This window comes from Suillus fuscotomentosus (assembly GCF_016647785.1).
Source record: "Suillus fuscotomentosus strain FC203 chromosome Unknown F5891scaffold_47, whole genome shotgun sequence".
Classification (NCBI taxonomy): Eukaryota; Fungi; Basidiomycota; class Agaricomycetes; order Boletales; family Suillaceae; genus Suillus; species Suillus fuscotomentosus.
The window spans coordinates 27,412-45,253 of record NW_024539559.1 but is presented as its reverse complement, the minus strand read 5'-3'; the positions used below and the strand labels follow the sequence as shown (position 1 = coordinate 45,253).

Genomic DNA, 17,842 nt, shown 5'->3' with positions numbered 1-17,842 from the left:
TGTGTTTCTACTTACGCCTATGTCGTCTTATCTCATCGCATGTTTTTCTTCGTTGAAATTATATTCATTGTTTGTACTTATGTTATTCTAATAAAACATATCGCACCCCACTATGGTCATTCTTAACAATATTGAGCCTGTTCTGAAGCAAACAAGAGCAGCTGCTGGAGCCACTAAACTGATATTGTCAAAGTCAAAACAACAAGGTCCATAGCAACATAAGTAGGGTATGAGAGGGACAGGGCAAGAGTATGACAGGGCAAGAGTACGACGGGGCAAGAGTACGACAGGACAAGTGCAGGAATGAGCAAACCATCAAACTATCACTGCGAAAAAACAAAGCAAGCACGAAGATGAGCTAACATAATGAGCTAAAAAACACAAGTGCGGCCATATCGAAAGTCAATTAAGATGAAGGAGGGCGTGGAGAGTCGACTGGATCTCGACTGAATGATCGGGGCACAGCTTCATGATGAGCATAGTCCAAAGATGGAGCATTACGACGATCCATCCATCTGGAATCCAGGTGACGAGTTCTTCTTGGAGGGTATCCGCTTTCACGGTAAGCTCCTCCACCAAATGCCCGGCGCTCATCAAGATCATCACGTCGAGAATATCCGCTTTCATGAGCATATTCAGGACCGAGTACTGGGCTGTATCGACCTGGGTATGTACGTTCACGCTCACCGTGAGCATAATGGTCATCACGGTATACCTCCAAGGCTGGAGAGCTATCCCGTGTGGTGAAGTCACTGTTGGCATGAGGCTCATTGGATCCGTAACGGTCGTGAGGTTGCAAACTAGGATAACGGGGATTGCGAAGGTCATGGTGATAGAAGGCATCGCGAGGGTGGAGAGCGTCACGCTCAATTATTGGAGAATCTTCACGCAGATGATGGACTTCACGACGATGCACAGCCTCGTGCATGTACCATGGCTCACGAGAATGACTGCGAAGAGGCTGACGAGGGTCACGCAAGATGTCGCGAGGGGCGTGATGGGGAATGTCTCGAGGGTCATGGAGGACATTGTGACGAGGCTCGTGAGGATTGCGGAGAGGGACAACCTCACGTTGAGGTTCCCGTGGGTGATGTATAGGGTCACCCTCATGAGGGTCTCGCTGGACAGCCTCATTGGAGCCTCGCTGGATACCCTCGGGAGGGTTACGATGGACAGGAAGCTCATCATGAGCTTGGTGTGTGGTATCTGGAGGGTTATGAGGGTCGTGAACGATATGGTGAAGATCCTCCTCGACGGGATTGGTGGTTTGAGCCTCTGAAGGCAAGTCTTCCTGTACTGTTTCCACGGCAACATTATCTAAAGCAGGGGAGACAGCACTCTTCACAGCCACATCCATCTTCTTACCCTCATCCACTTCAGATCCGTCCGAGTGGCTGTATGCCATCCGAAGAGCATGTTTCATTGTACCCTTGGATTCCCTGGTGATTGGACGTGGTTTTACTAGACGGTAGATGATGGAGGGTAGATCAATAGATAGAATATTTGATTTAGAAAAGAAAAGGCTTACCCTTTGTGCGCACGTTAGAAGGACCATCCTGACGTGATGCTACTGCTGCAGCTATACACCTTGAGTCAACTAGAGTTAAGTTAGAATAAAGGGGGGTACTCACCCCCAGCCTTAGGCTCTGGTGATGCCGCCACACTCGATGACCCCACTGTCAATGGGGACAGAGGGCCACCCTTCGTTGGAGAAGTTGTTGAGGTTGGTAAGGCAGGCACTTTGGGTTGCTTTGAATGTGCAGCTTTCTTCCCCACTTTTGACACGTCAGCCTTCTCGTTGGATGAGGCTGGCTTCTTTGATGCATGCGATGTATTCCTAGACTTCAGTTTTCTCTTCTTTCCACGTGCTTCTTCATACTCGCTGTCAGGCTCTGTGGCGACATTCTCCCCGGCCGAAGTAAGTTCGATCACCTCATCATGTGCCGCAGTCGGTTCTGGCTTTGGAACAATTTTGAATGGGCGTGAGGGTGGTAGTGCAACAACTTTAAACGGGGGTGGTATTGGTGGTGGTGCAGCGATTTCTACTCGCATGTTAGCTTTTCGGAACTTACGAACAGCAGGTACCACTGGATGGTCATCATCTGAACTGTCGTCGTCATCATCATCAGGTGGTGGTGGGGCTTTTGTCGCTTTATCGGCCTTCTTGACTTTGGTAGCTGCATTGCTAGACTTAAGACGAGCTGGGCCATGGTAGTCTGTGTCACCATTAACAAACAGTCGTCGAGCACCGGCATGTGGCCAGTCAGAGGGAGGCGCTATGCCTGTGATGACCGGCCTTTCGGAGGCCATAACAGATGCTACAAATAATATTAGAATTATAATGTTCTTACAACAACGTAATCAAAACTTACCTCGATGTACCTTGTCAACTTTGACAACTTGCATAGTTCCTGACTTCAATGCCTCCACGAGCACCACGATTTCTCTCTGGGTCAGCGCCCCAATACCCTTGTTCTTCGAGTTCTCATTGTGAGCTTCGCCAGGCAAGAGACATCTGTCAGCCGGATACCCTCTAATGCAGATATTGGCATCAGCAAGTGCGCTGGACATGCCTTTCCAAGGGAAGTTTTCGTCCCAGGCACACTTGCCCCCAAGCTGGGCTAGTGCACATTTAGTCAGATGAACCAAAAGACCAGTAACATTCAAACATACCGACTTGTTTGATCAGCTCGAGCTTAACCCACTTTAAACCATCATCACGTCCTTCAGGAGCCTGAGACTGCTCGCGACCGTTGTTTGAAGTCGAGCGGGGGGTCAATGAGTCGCTGTGGGTATCGTCATGGAACACTTCATCCACCGTAGCTAACGATGTGTTATTGCTGTTTGGAGACAGTGTCAGTCGTAGCATAAATGTAGTCATGGTCATACTTACTACACGTGTGCTTTAAGATGTCCGATGATGGCATCATCACTGGCTCGGCATCGTGTCTGCCAGAACTACATCTTGCTAAGTATATGTAAGGATTTAGACAACAAAGAACTTACCCCTGCAGCACCCGGCATACTATACGAGTGACCCAGTGATCCATCTTCATTTACCACTTTGCCACATAAGACAACGGCTGCTTCAAAGCCACACTTAGCGGAAGCAGAGTCAAGCTAAGATAACAATATGAGGTGATGATGAAACTTCGGGTGAGATAACATACAATCTGTATTACTCTTCGATAATGCTTCTGGAATCCCTGTCCCCGCTGAGCTATTGTCTGGGTAGACGATCCAAGGAGTAACGCCTCCTTGTGCATCAACAGAAGGTCTTGATAAGATTCAGGATACGCCTCTTTGAATTTGTCGTAGCATTGAGTATGCACGGTTGCACCTGTAAGAAATATAAGCTCCTGTGCAACAAGACGTAATATGGTACTCACTAGGTGTGCCACCTCCGGCTGGGGCCTCTCGGCCAATACGTGCAAGCTCTGTCTTGATGTGCTCCTTGAAGTAGTTGGCGTACAAGTTCCAGTAGTTGGTGCCATTCACGGTGCGTCCACGACTCTTCAAGAACAAGTTAATTAACTGTGAAACAGGAAGTGTAGTAGATGTAGAAAGATCGAGAAAGCAGCGCTCGACTGCAGCAAACCCTACATCGAGTGCTGTGTTCAGTTCTGCGGACCTACGCCCGGTGACTGTATTCCCCTCTTGATGGGTCACTGGCTCATGCTCTTCGGGAAAGCGTTGATGAAAAGTAGTGACCACGCCAATGGAATTTGTCGAGGTGGAAGTGTTAGTCTGAAATGGTGTTGGTGGAATAATGTTTGTTGCTGGGAGGGGAGGCGCATGATCTTGAGGTGATGATGACGGAACAGGCCGAAGGATGAATGGTGCGACTTCGCCTGAAAAATCCTGCGTAAATCCTGAAGGTGTTTGGCCTGTAGCATGAGGCTCTAGGGAACATGCACGAGAAGCCATTGTTTGACCTGATGAATTTGTAGGGAAATTAAAACTTGGGGGCGGTGCTAAGCGGTTCATGTCCTGTGTGATGAGGTGATGTTGTGATCCTCCAGGTAAAAAAGATGTAGTCCCCATCATGCTGAAGGCGTCAGAAGAGTTGGGATCCATCCACGCAGGTTGCTGGCTCATAGAGCCGTAAAAAATATCCTGGAGCTGCGCAGGAGCATGTGTAGTCGGAAATGGCGATGCGTGTCGACTACTAGCCACGTGGCCCGTTAGCGATGATGTCTCATTTGTCGAAGTGCCGTCTGCCACCATATGCGTGAAGTCTGTTGTACTAGACTGCACAGGTGTGGGATCTTGATCTCCCACAGTGAGGTTTTCATAGGCCTGGCGGCGGATCGATGCACCTTTGACAAGGCCAACATCACGCGCTGTGGCCTTCAGCTTACTCCTGAGTCGTGAAGGAGTAAGCTCGACAGGTGGTGTTGCACATCGACGACCGCCACCGAACTGTTCTTGCATGTAATCGAAGGTATCTGAAGATAGGCCCACATAGCTCGAGTGAGAAGATGGTGGGTTATCGGGGGCATCTTGAGTCATTTCTGCAGTATGTAGTCAATGATAGTCCATAGAAGAAGAATGTGAGTGCATGCCTACTGACCTGTATGCGAAATACTAGAGAAAAAATCTGGTGGTAATTCGGAAGGGACACAAAAATAAAGCACTGGAGCCCTGATACTTATGCGGCTCGTTTGAGCTGATACCGGGTCCCTCTGTGCAACAGTGATCCATAGTTTCATTTGGACTAAAAAAGTTAGATTGGAACGGTAGAACAGAAGCTAAACAAACGTACAAGACATTAAATTTATTCGGATAGTGACCGAGATGCAAAAGCTTGTGAGTGAGGGTGAGTGAGGGTGTGGGGAGCCTCAGGAGGCTGAAGAGAGGTTCCCATTAGTAATGTGAATACAGATAAGGTTGAGCACAAGCGACCTACATTGCAGCCGAAGATATGGTCTAGACCCGCTGGTAGTACCATCATATCAGAAAGGCTGAAAGAATATTAAGGATGATGTGAAGATGTACAGCACCGAATACAGATGCAGATACACATAGAGTTGAGCATAAGGAAACACAAATGACTTACTTTGCAGCTGAAGACTCGGACTGGTGGTATCATCGTGTCAGAAAGGCTGAAATGAGCATTAAAAAGTACAGGTGACTTACTTTACAATTGATGATTTAGACTCCCAAATGTTGGATATCAAAACTTCGAATCGAAGTGGTTACCAAAAATGAAGGGGTAGCCAGAAACAGTAATTGTGACGCTAGATGCTGGTCATAGCTGAAGAGTGAGGAAGTAAGCAGGGGAGTGTTTGGGGAGGCCAGCGAGGCTACAGAGAGGCTACAGAGAGGTTGGAAAATGAATGTCATATTGTGAGTCATGACTAAAGATAACTTATCTATGAAAGGATGAACTTACCTCTACTTCCTACGAAAAATTGATGGTTCCACCAGTGGCGTTTGCAGTCCTTGCTTGAGACTGCAAACGTGACATGTGACGCGTGATGACTCAACCACGGCGCTTGCTTGCTTCCTGGGCTCGATTGCCAATCGCGCTCCACCTGGACCTGGACCACTGACAATTGGCACAATTGACATCCAAGACTCATTGGCCGGACGATGGGTCTCGCTAGTGGTGTAGATCAGTGAGGTGAGTGTTGTTAGTATGAATTTCTTGAAGGTATGCTCACCTTTTCTTATGCAGGGCGCTATGTCGAGGCCATGGATCTCCTGGTTCCTATTCGTAGGCTCCTCAATACACTGCCAAGTTCAGGTGCATTGGAGAAGCTCATGAGCGCTCCGTTCATGATGATAGGTATGTGCCATCTTTGCCTGGCCCTCGAGACTCACCAAATTTCTGCACTAGGTACCAACGTGCTCCATTCATGGTTACAGGTGCGCTGGAGAAGCTCATGAGCGCTCCGTTCATGATTATAGGTATGTGCCGTCTCTGTCTGGCCCTCAAGACTCACCAAATCCCTGCACCAGGTACCGATGTGCTCCGTTCATGGTCACAGGTGTGCTGGAAAAGCTCTTGAGCGCTCCGTTCATAAGACAACTAGATTATGTAGTGCATACTTGTATGTACAGTAGTAGATTAGAAGAGAATGTATGGTTTATAAACATAAACTATTGGACAAATGCCCAAGCGAGATTGAAGTTACCTGCAGAAACAGCTAGGTAGGGATATAGTAGTAGACAGTGCAAAGACCCGTCCGGTGCCCTCCGCGCATTTTCCGAGCCTATCTGCGGTTCAAATGTTGTTGTCTGCTGGACCGTCAATTTCACTGTGATCAGCTCTACTTCTACCGAGTTTGCATATCAAATGAGATTTGATATTGCATGTCAGAAATTAAAGTACAACTTCGAAAACAATTATTATACTAACATGATATCTATGCAGTTATACCCATCAACGTCTGAGACACTTAGCAGGACGACCACTCTTATTAACATACGGCTCCTCATCCACAGTGATACTTTCATCATCAGAATCCTCGGCATATTCAGAGGTAGACGAAAGCGGCTCAACAGAAGTTATCGGTGGAATGAGGTCCTTGGTGTGAGTGATGTATGGGGGTGCTGATTTGTGCACAGCTCTAGAAGCTGGCAGCAGCGGTGGGCGCGATATCTCTACAAAAACTTGGACACGACGACGAGTAGCAGGGGTAGCAGAATGAGGAGGTGCAGTAGCAGGTGTAGCAGGGTGAGTAGATGGTGTAGCAGAATGAGTAGATGGTGTAGCAGGAGGTGAGGGGAGACGGCGAGGCCCTTTGCGGTCAATATCACCGTCAGCAAACATACGTCGCCCGCGAGAGTGAATTGAACGATGTGAGGGTGCCTCGCCTATGATAATTGGGTCTTTGGATGTTATAAGGCGTGCTCGGGCAACATCGCTTGTGATGGCTCGAATAGTGAGGGTACCTGTCTTGAGAGCGTTGACAAGATTATCACGATGACGGAAGGTCAAATCGTGGATGCCTTTGCTCCGATTGAGCGTGGGTCGAGTCTCGCCAGGCATCAAAGTCTCTTCCGGATAGTTCACAAGGCAACATCCGAGCCGTGCTAGTTCTTTAGGCAGGTTTTTCCAGGGGAAGTCATTTTTGGCACGCCCGCGCAGGGTGCCACCAACAGAAGCTGAAATTAAGTCAAAATTAGTGTAAAAGTGAACTCACAAGACTTACCAGCAAGCACCGTTATGCCACCTATAATACAAGGAATACCATCAAGGGCCTTCCATTCATCGTTGACTTGGAGACTGGCAGTAACCTCACTAACTCCTGGGTCCTCTGTCAATACTGCCGCATCTACAAGCTAGAAGCGATTAGCAGAATCTGGATATGAAACTGACTGGGGGGCTTACAAGGTGAGTAATTGTAAAGGAATGGGCGTCCGTCTGCGTAGCAGCATCGACAAGGTGCGAGGGCTTGAATATGGTCGCAGTCATGTTCTGATAGAGTACAAACAAGAGAGTGGATAGAGTTGATGGATAACACACAAAAGAGGCCATAGAAATCTTTGGAATGTGAGTAATAAATTCGAAGAAGCATTAAATGAGGGTAGCGCCGAAAAGCATGACTTACCAAATGGGGCATCAGGACATGGGCGCAGCTTTGATGTCGTCCTGCCGAGCCTGCCGTGGTTGTGACGCGGTGTGACGTGCATGTAACACGGCACATATGAGCCTTGACGCAGAGTTTGCCTGGAGGCTTGGCATTGAGGCTACTGGGAGCCTCCTGCAAGGTGGAAACCATCTGTAAGCCAATGAGCTTGAATATATACATCATACTGAATTAAAAAGACAAACATACGGGCATTCACTAGCATTCAAGGTGTCTGAACTAGCCTCATGAACTCCAGCAGCGCGCCCCATTGTATTAATACCAAATTTTGAACAAGAACACCACAGTCAATCATTGCCAGCGGTATTCTATTTCTCCAATGCAGCACAATGTACCAGTAGTACGGACTTCACAACAACTGTGATCTTGTTAGGGACCATTTTTACAATTCATCTACTTATCCCAATCATCATGGGCCGACGAGCAAAGTACTTTACATTAGACGAGAAAGCAGATGCCTCACAACGACACAGAGAATCATATTCTCAGTCACAACGGTAAGCATTATACAACTCTTGTCCAAGTCTGATTCACAAGTTTTCACTATTACAGAGGTAAAATGACGAGGCAAGCTCAGAATGCTTGTGCCTACGCCAAGTGTCATGGTTGACGTGGACCTCGTACATTCAAGATCCTGTCTGAAGCACCTCTGACATCCTCCTTGTTTCATTTTGCGGCTCTCCCCCTGCCCCATTCTTATCTCTTTCACCAATCCCTTGCTGGTTCAAACTTGATCGACGAATCCGACCTCTCGCAATGGGACAAATCACCTCCTTACGATTTCCCCGATCCACCTGACTCACCAGAGGAAGAGCGTTTTACTTGTAATCTCGTCGATGTGATGCATGGACGACATTTGCAGGTCGAAAGGGAATCTTGCGCACACCGCACAGCCATGTATAATATGGGAGAGAGTGACAGGGTTCTCAAGGAGATTCGAGAGGTGCAGAAGAGTTTGATTTCAGGCTGGAATGAGCTTCATACTTGTGTCTCCCGCTTTCAAGCATGTGCAAGACATAAGATCATGGCTGAATGCTACCACCAGTGGGTAGCACGAATGATCGTGAAGTATCAAACGGAGAAGGACTTGCTAATTGCTGGGAAGAATCCATATGTCTAGACATCATACTACACTAATTCAACTTGGCTTGAACCTACATGCATGCTAGAATAGTGGTATAGAAAGTATGCGAGATCGTAGATAATATCGAAGATCACTCATTTCATCCTCTCAGAGTTGCATAAGTTGTCGTCCACGTAGGACAGCAATGACTGTCGCTAATACCCATACACCACAATCATAACCATTAGTCTGAAGAGGTTTGACCTGCGCGCATCATCAAAAACGGAGGGCTAAGAGGAGAGAAAAGTCATTGAACTTACAGTCAATGGACGAGCTACCCATCTATCCAAGTCAATGTGAATGTTCTTATTTCGTTGACGTGCCACCATCAGAAGTCGACAGATGAGTTTCATGATATCCTGCAAATCTATCAAAATGAGCATTGGATGAAAGTTGAAGGAAACCGACTTTGACATCCTGTTTCCATGGTTTCCGTTCAGCTAGACTATCAAAGAGATGAAGCTCTTTTCTTGACAAGTAGATTACACAAACAACCCAATGCCCAACATCAGATGGTCTATGAATAGGAAGAACCCACACATCTTTCTCCCAATAACGCGTCCGTGATGTATTGCACCAGAGCATATCGTCAGCTGCATTATAGCGGATGCGAGGAAGATCATGCGTAGAGAAGACAGCCACAGCAGGATTTGGCATATCCATTTGTAGAAGGACAGCGCAACCGTTAATACACACATCATTGAGGAATGCGGTCGGATGAGTGAGAAAAGCTATGTCTCTCGGCTCGAACACTTGGGAGGGGAAGGCTCCAGTTGATGACGTGGTTCTAGTTACTATGCGTCCAGGCACAATGACATGCAAGTCTTGAGATGGGATGCAGAAGTCATCAATTAGGAGACCCTGCCAATACATTAGTGATATTTGGCCTATCAACGATATTGACGTACCTCAGGGCAATCCCAGACCATGTCAGCACAAACATTAGACACTAAGTCTTGATCCTCATTGAAATCCGCTCCAGCACTATGACCCTCCAGAATGTCAGCAAGTGCAGCTTGCTCGGGCTCAACCTCTACGGGGTCATCTGCCTCGGGCAGTAGTGGCTCATCCTCCGGAACAGGATCCTGCACCATCACACTCGCCAAATGAAGAGGGGTACCATGAGTACCTCCAGAGTAGATTATAGCCTTGTTTAGTGCCTCTTTTGCACGGCTGCTAAACCGAACCGAAGATGCTAGTGCATTTGACCATTGCACCTTAAGTTTGAGAAAATGTGAGCGCCTCTGTTCTAATGGAACGAGGAAGCGCTCATCTATAAATAAGAATGTCGTCAATGAAACCTTGAATGATTAAGTAGTGAGAACCATACTTACTTTGGGACAATCGAATCGAAAGCTCCAATGCTGTCAGCTCTTCTTCAAAGAAGCGACACAAATTGTCAGCCTCCATGCCTAAGCGTTTTTGCTCCTCCCTGCACCAGTCGCGTTTAAGAAGGGCACGAATTCCGTCCCTAACGTCTGAGTCTTCCAACCATCGGGGTACATTTCCAATCGAGGGTGTAACCCAGACATCTTGCATTAACGTCTGGTCACCACGTAGTTCAGCTAATTTTGTCGGGAGGGGAGTAGGAAGCGGGACATTCCAAGCAGGATTGTAAAGCAACTCTAAGCGCTCACAGTAAGAATTGAATTTTCTAATTGCCGTCATGAGAGCAGGTTGGCGTTTTGCTATAGCTTTGCGAGTGTGTTGATGAAGCTTTGTCCCTGAACAATAGGGTTAGAATGGAGGAATGGTCATACATGAAGGGTTACCTAATGCTTGGTGGGATCCACCTACAGCACGATCAAGCTTATCCCATTCAAAAAAGCTGGCAATAGCACGCTTTCGAATATTTATCTTAAGATCACGTGCCATAAGAAGGACCTGGACGAAGTTAAGATTGACTCCGTCAAGCTCGGGGAATCTATCCTGAACATTAAGAGAAGAGTATAATGCTTCGACTTTAGTCATTAGACGATCGTGGCCCCTTTGTAGGCTCGCGAGGACATTGAAGGTGTCGTCGGATGATGCCTCCTTCTCCAGCATAGTCCTAGTAGTCTGCAGGGCTCGATCTGACACATCCAAGTCAGCTTGTAGAGCGAGAACAGTATCCAGCTCCTTCTTGAGACGAGCAGGAGCATCTAGAAACATCCAACATAAGTACTCGTTGTGTGTGAATTATGAGCTAACTCATGAGTGCGAATCGAGAGCTGGGATTGTCGTTGGTGAGCCCACTGAGCCTGTAGGTCCTCCACAGGCATTTCACAGCGGTTGATAATGTCGAGGGCAGCAGAGCTCTGGGCATTGATGCCCCGCTTGAGACGGTGTTTGATCCAGTCTCCAAGGTCTGCTTTCATTTCTGATCCTATTGCAGTTGCTTGACGGTCGATTAACCACAGACGGCGTTGGCGCTGAATGACTCAAGGTAGTTAGTATGTTGTTAAATGGAACATAATGTAACATACTGATGACGACCTTTCTACACCAATCAACCGAACAAACCGCGACCACAGCCGCTCAGTCCCCTCGCCATCAGATAAGCCAAGGCCTATACACATCTGTGGATTGTACACCAGCTGACAGGCCCATTCATGACCATAGGCATGCATAGCCGTAGTTGCAAAGCGCAGACGTGATACAACATCAGGGGGGAGAATCTCAAACTAAAACTAATTAGCAATAAATCCGATTACAATCGTGTACATACCTTTGAGAGGGACCGAGCGAGAACACAGCCTACATCATAGAGGGTAACAACTGTGGCTTGAGGAGGGAGTAATGTGAACAGATGTTCTATCAGCGCTACCGAATATTTCTGCTGTTCGCCCGGAGAATCAATGTTAGCGAAAAATAAGGGAATATCATGACGGCAGATGAGGGCCATGATTCCCATGTCGTCGAAGCTGTCCATCGCGGTTTTTGTTTCTTCCCATCAGCTGCTTCATACGCATTCTCACATTGGTCGATAGCTTCATCAGGTACGAGGGATGTGTGTGGCTTCGGAGGTCGCTTACATTGTCCATCAATTCGACGTCCAACTGCATCAACAAACTGTTTTGAAAGGAAGTAAGTTGGTTCATAGAAGTGAGGACAATCACCCGCAGAACGTCGGTGGCGATGATGAAAATTGCCATCTGTAGCAACATGTATGTCCGCGCCTTGATCAATGGGCCTCCCATACAGTGTCCCACCAAAGCATGCTGGGCAGCGCTGTGCAAGAAGTGGTGCACATCGGCCAAAGTGCAAGATAGTTGATGCTGAACTTTCATTGCTGGTTACAGTAGGTGGTTGAGGTGGTCGGTGAATAGCCACACAGTCTCGACTGTGTTGGAGGACTGTGTCTACTTGCTGTTCGATTTCGACTTGTAGGATATCGTACCACTGTACAGCATGGCCTAGACCACGATGAAATGGGTCCTGCACGATTTCACCCTTGGGGCTAGTTCAGTGATGTGATATCTCATATGGATATGTCTTACCTGCGAGTCAGTAACTTGAAAACCTCTGCATGAATAGTGCGTTTTGAGAGCCGATGCGAGAGCATTGATTGCATCACAAGAGCGCTCGAAAAGTGCGCGATAAAAGGAGAGTAGATCAACAGATACTGCCATACGAGGTTGTAAAGGTGCAGTAGGGAACAGCCCATGATGAAGGAGGACCTGCGGAAGGCTGGAGCATTCACAGCTCAGTACTTCGATCAATTCAAATCCTGTTGATGTGTTTGACATTCATTAGATCATCAGGTGCGCTGAAAGCATGAGTACTTACTGTCAAAGAATAGACACAATAAATCAGTCTTTTTCTGTGCGCAGGAGAGAGTTGCACATGCTGAGATCACTTTGTGAGGCTTGTCCAAGCCTTGACCAATAGTTCGGGCATAATACTTCAAATGCGGGTCCACAAGGGTAGGTATGAGCTTTCGCCAGTTAGTGTATAATATATTCGTCGGGTTATCGGGGAGAACACGTCGCTTGTGTGAATTGCTCCCCAAGGTTGCAGGCCTATCAGAAAATGACTCCCCTGATGTTTCAACTTCAGCGCCTGTGAAATCCAAGTCGTCCAGAATGTTCATCTTGTTGACTTCACCGGCATGACCTCCTAACACGGTACAAGGAGAAGACCCTGTTTGGGAGGGTGCATGATCCAAGAGTCGTTGCATTTGAGCAAGTAAACGACGACATTTGAGTTGTGCGCCAGGCAACTCAACAAGTGTTTGAGTTTTCCTCCTATCCCTGGCTTTCCTTGGGCTTATGAAGTGTTGCCCAAGGCCAGAGGAAACAAGTTGAGCTTTACGAGTGTTGAGGGATTTAGTTGGAGTCATGGCGAGAAGAATGCCATCAACTTACATGCACAAAGACCATACATATTACAGACGCCAGACAGCTTGTCGCAAAGCCATGTGACACATGGGAAGAAATTCCCAAAAGTAGGGCAACAAGTGCACAGGAGGAGGGTAATGAGGTGCCGAGAGGAGGGTAATGAGGTGCACAGGAGGGTAACAAGGTGCTGAGAGGAGGGCAATGAGGTGCGCAGGAGGGTAACAAGGTGCCGAGAGGAGGGCAATGAGGTGCGCAGGAGGAGGGTAACGAGGTGCCGAGAGGAGGGCAACAAGGTGCCAAGAGGATGGCAATGAGGTGCCAAGAGGAGGGAGAGCAATGATATGCGCAGGAGAAGAGCAATGAGGTGCCTAGAGATGAGGAGGGCGACGCTATGTCAGGTTCTAACACTACAACCGTAGAACCTGACGAGAAGCTATATGGCGGAGGGTCGTGATCTGGAATATGGGATGGAGACTCGTAGGGTTCCACGTCATCTTGAATAAGCATACGAGGTAGACACGAGATAGGTTCGTGACATACCTTGTGAAAACCAAACGACAGACAGCGTAGACGAGAGCCTAAGAGTTCAGATGCCGGATGAAGTAGTATAGCACTTTTAGAGTTCATGCAGGCCCGCAGGGATGTGCTGGAGGCCCACGAGGGAATGCGAGAGTACAAAATATGATTGAATGGTGGATAAAGTGGTGCTAGAGCCCTATTGTGAGGGTTAATGGAGGCACGCAGGGAGGTGCTGGAGGCCCGGGAAGGAATACGAGAGCAAGAACTATAATTAGATGGTGGGAGGGTGGGTCTCAGAGACTAGTTTCCCACAACATAGAAACCGGGTCTCTTAGACCCTTTATAGGCACCGAAAAGTGCTGCCTGAGGTGTTGTAATGCCGGTCACGACACCATTGGAGTGCAATGATTATGTAATGGTGCATACTTAATTTATTTACGGCTGTTTGCATACATGCAGCATACGAGCAAGTTGCTATTAGCTATTGCAAATTCAGCAGCAGTCTAAACCCTGCGATGTGGGTCCATGTAATACACGGGCCTCTTGCGTCAAGTCCCGAATGAAAGGTCACTAAATTTCCAGCGCTTCCAGGTCTGACAAGACTCTTCTGCAAGTGTCTCAAGCATATTTACTGGCATCGGGTCGGCACGTGCAAACAAGCGCTGATACGACGTTCGCGTCCCAGGGCTACTACTTGTTGCTCTCCCGTCATCCATTCACTCCTGACCCTTTCTTCCACTGACTCCCATCGATTCGAAGGATAATGTCTGGAAATACCCCTACCGTAGTCGCCTCCTCTGCTCCTCTCTACATCTCCAGTAAGAAATTCCCACTTACCGTGCATTTCACCCTTGAACATTTTTCTTCCTAGATATTGTCATCCGCCTTGATGATACTTCGAAGAAGAAGGTCGATTTTGCCGAGTTGAATATCGATTCACAGCAACAGGAGATCCGCTACATCTCGGATCAAGACAGGGACCTTAGTAAAAAATTCGACCCCGCCATGTGAGCTCTACCTACTATGTGACTGGGAGCAACTCGTTCAGAACATCGTAACACAGTCCGGTGACCACTGAGCAGGTTTCCTTATCTGTACACTGTTACCATACTACGGGCTTGTTTCCGCGGAAGATCGCCGTGAATTTTCCATTAAACAGAAAAGACATCTTGGCCAATATAGTGGATCACGACGGCCAACGAGGTGAACCGATTTCCCTTCAGCTGTGTCGCATTAAACTTATAACTTGATGTGATAGTGTATAAGGTGATTCGGAGGAAGCTGACAGTTGTCATTACAATACGGTCAGTGTATTGGTCTCTTATGTTAGAAGCAAACTGGGAATCATCGTCCACATTATTGATATCAGACAGCTGCAGTCGACTAGCAGCAGTATTCTAGAGATTTGCCCAAGATTCCGGCTACTGGTAATAGGGAAGGTCTGTCTCTGACATTGTCTTCAAACATAGACGACTCACGCATCCACTTTGTAGACCGGAGTCGGAAAGTCATCACTGATTCAGCAGGCATTCAAAATCAAAGAAGTAGTGAGTCCGTGAATTAGTGCCACGTGGGGACAGTTGTTGATATTCACCTATCCCTTCACAGAAAGTTGATGAAAACAAGCGTGGTGAAGCGGATATCAACGAGGAATTCACTGCGCCAGAAAATGAGCGATTTGTTGTCCACGATAGTCAGGGATTTGAAGCTGGCGATAGCATGATATTTAAGACTGCAAAAGACTTCATTGCCCGCCGCCGCAACGAGCCCGAATTGCAGGACAAAATCCACGCGGTCTGGTACGGTCTTCTGGCTTCCGCTGCCACTCTTCCATATTGACACTGCTTGAAGGCTCTGCCTCTCGATACCTCATGCCAATGGACGTTTGCTTGAGAACGGAGTAGAGGAATTTCTCAAATCAAGGCAGGAAATACTAGGCGATAGTGCGCAATGTTTTCATTTAGTTTCTCATAACTTACATCTCAAATCTAGTTCCGATTATTGCTGTCTTCACCAAGCATGACGTTTTTGTCAGCGAATTGGAGCTCGAAGCTGCTGATTCCGACCAATATGATGAAGCCGCGCTCGAACAGCTCAAAGTTGACGAATTGGATAGACTGTGTATCCGGCCGCTTAAGGAAGTAGCTGGGAGTGACATCTTGCATATAACTGTTTCTGGTAAAGGGGTTTCACTTCTCTAGTTTTCGATGCTGAAACACCGTTATAGCGAAGCAAGAGCACGAGAGCACCATAAGACGACTGGTCGATCTTACAACCACGAACGTCGAAACATTTGTCGCCTCAGAAGCGGCATTGGTCATGATGATGGCCCAGCGAGTAGACATTGGTTCTAAAATTAAGGCATCAATTGCGTACGCACGACCACTATTATTTTGGTAGAGCCTCAAATTCAAACTATTACTCTCCACAGGATCGGCGAGAAAAGTTAGTTTCGTCACAGTCTTCTGCGCCTTGATGACTTCCGAATTTCTAGGATATTGGAGAGGTCTCGCTTCGAGCATGAACTTTGCAGGCTTTACCATGTTGGATTGCTTGTCTGTGATTCACAAGGACATCATTGACGTTTGGAACTTCAACGACACTAAATCTGTAAGATATATATCTAATTTTATGTTGCAGGCTGCTGACACGTTCCTGTGAAGCACTTGGCCAGTGACCAGTTCAAAGAACTGATACTAAAAGATATAGACAATGCCGCCCTTCCACGTGCAGCACAAGCTTTGTGAGTTATTTGTTATTATACTCCGAGACATTTTCAATTTACAGCAACATTTGCAGTGGATTCGGCCTCACCGTGGTCGCGGCAATTGCATCGATTTTGACAGTGCTGGCTGGCCCGGCCCTACCAATTGTTGTGCCGATTGCCGCAGGGGCGGTCTTGGCTAAATTGGCTTATGATACCTATCAACAGAAGTAAGTAAATGAACGTTGTTTCCGTTCGAAACGTAGTTCATAAGGTGACCAATCTAGAACCATTGTCTTGCGGCGGATTATGACATACATCGTGGATTTAACATGCATCATGCAGATTTTGTTCCTGCTTGCACCGACGGGGCCTATTTCTCCTCACATCATTAAAATTGCCATCAGAGCCTATGAGGGGGCGGGCAAAAGCAATGTTCACTTAGCAATTCAATCCCACCATGTGTCTGTCAATCGTAACGGGGGGGACCATGCGCTGGATGAGATTGTTAGATTGATCAACGACTATACTATCAAGGCTGAAGAAGTTCAGGACCTAAGAACGAGGATTGGACCCGTGGATTTGCGAGCAGACGAAGAGTGGTAGATGTGTGCGGGCCTGCATACATGACAGCGGTCAATGATTGTGGTTTGTAATGTGTACCTTGTTCACTAATACGTGCATGCACGCATTTACTTATCTATGGATTCACTTGTACTAGCACTCACGCTCATTTCCTGCCATGTCATAGCTACAGTCGTTCTCGGACACTACAGTTGCGGACAAGCAAAATCGACAAGTATGGTTAACCTTTCCACAGCCTTCTGAAACACCTGGATAACGACACACTAAGCATAATTAGACTATTTACAGATGTACAAAGTACGATTCAAGCTGCCAATTACGATGTTGTGGTCACTCAGACCCCAAAATTTGGCCGGTACCTCAAACTAGTGCCTAAAATCTCGAGAAATAGTGCGATCGACTCCTTTTTCAAGCCTGTCTGACCCTGGGGTCAAAAATGAGGAATGTCTATAGTTTGGTCCCCAAAAAAATTAATAAAGTTGCACTACTCACCCATCCGAGTCTGCTCATGGCACACTCAAAAAGACCTAGGCGAAATACTCAGTTGTTGAACCAAGACAATTCTGAACCGAAGTTCGAGTCAATGCCTTGAAGCCCAGCCTGAGGTTCTGTGCACCAAGTCCCGAAGAATATGTTGATGAAGAGCCCCCTCCCTCTGCACTTATTCTTTGATAGTTTGAAAACAGATTTTGCTGAGCTTGACACATCAGACTCAGAGACAGTATCAGATGTGGATGACCACATCAGCAAACTAGGGGGTGTCTGTACAATAGTGTACAAGATTGTACAGCATTGTACAAACATTACAATTACACAAGAAAGTCCCCCCTTTACAATGCTGTCACATACCCCTACAATCTGTACATCTTGTTACAATGCAGACAAACTGCACACATGATACAGACTGCACACATGATACAGACCATACAAAGTATACATTTAATTACAGCTTCACACAGTAAACATGAACCAAACTGTGGTAATGATTGTCTGA

At 47.1% G+C, this 17,842-nt stretch overlaps 4 protein-coding genes across 4 annotated transcripts; 1 reads left to right on the top strand and 3 right to left on the bottom strand.

Annotated features, from left to right (window-relative positions):
• Positions 1-406: 406 nt before the first annotated feature.
• Positions 407-4,512, bottom strand: F5891DRAFT_1192000 (uncharacterized protein; the record flags this gene model as incomplete). The annotated part of the gene is made up of 10 exons (XM_041367542.1): positions 407-1,461; positions 1,529-1,579; positions 1,632-2,042; positions 2,073-2,318; positions 2,373-2,621; positions 2,674-2,840; positions 2,894-2,958; positions 3,007-3,120; positions 3,171-3,340; positions 3,390-4,512. 10 exons carry the CDS (start codon positions 4,510-4,512, stop codon positions 407-409), a joined length of 3,651 nt encoding a protein of 1,216 aa, XP_041222878.1.
• A 2,089-nt stretch (positions 4,513-6,601) lies between these two features.
• On the bottom strand, positions 6,602-7,045 carry F5891DRAFT_930541 (uncharacterized protein; the record flags this gene model as incomplete). The annotated part of the gene is made up of 1 exon (XM_041373944.1): positions 6,602-7,045. A coding segment is annotated over one exon (444 nt), but the record flags the coding sequence as incomplete, so codon positions are not given.
• Positions 7,046-12,116: 5,071 nt separating this feature from the next.
• Positions 12,117-13,042, bottom strand: F5891DRAFT_957315 (uncharacterized protein; the record flags this gene model as incomplete). The annotated part of the gene is made up of 2 exons (XM_041375474.1): positions 12,117-12,430; positions 12,490-13,042. 2 exons carry the CDS (start codon positions 13,040-13,042, stop codon positions 12,117-12,119), a joined length of 867 nt encoding a protein of 288 aa, XP_041222876.1.
• Positions 13,043-14,105: 1,063 nt separating this feature from the next.
• Positions 14,106-16,968, top strand: F5891DRAFT_1048819 (uncharacterized protein). Its single transcript, XM_041362398.1, has 14 exons — positions 14,106-14,377; positions 14,431-14,566; positions 14,623-14,762; positions 14,818-14,863; positions 14,929-14,998; positions 15,053-15,106; positions 15,168-15,358; positions 15,411-15,502; positions 15,552-15,737; positions 15,787-15,931; positions 16,064-16,169; positions 16,223-16,302; positions 16,359-16,493; positions 16,551-16,968. The coding sequence occupies exons 1-14, from the start codon at positions 14,323-14,325 to the stop codon at positions 16,867-16,869; spliced, it is 1,755 nt and encodes a 584-aa protein (XP_041222875.1). The 5' UTR covers positions 14,106-14,322; the 3' UTR covers positions 16,870-16,968.
• Positions 16,969-17,842: the final 874 nt, after the last annotated feature.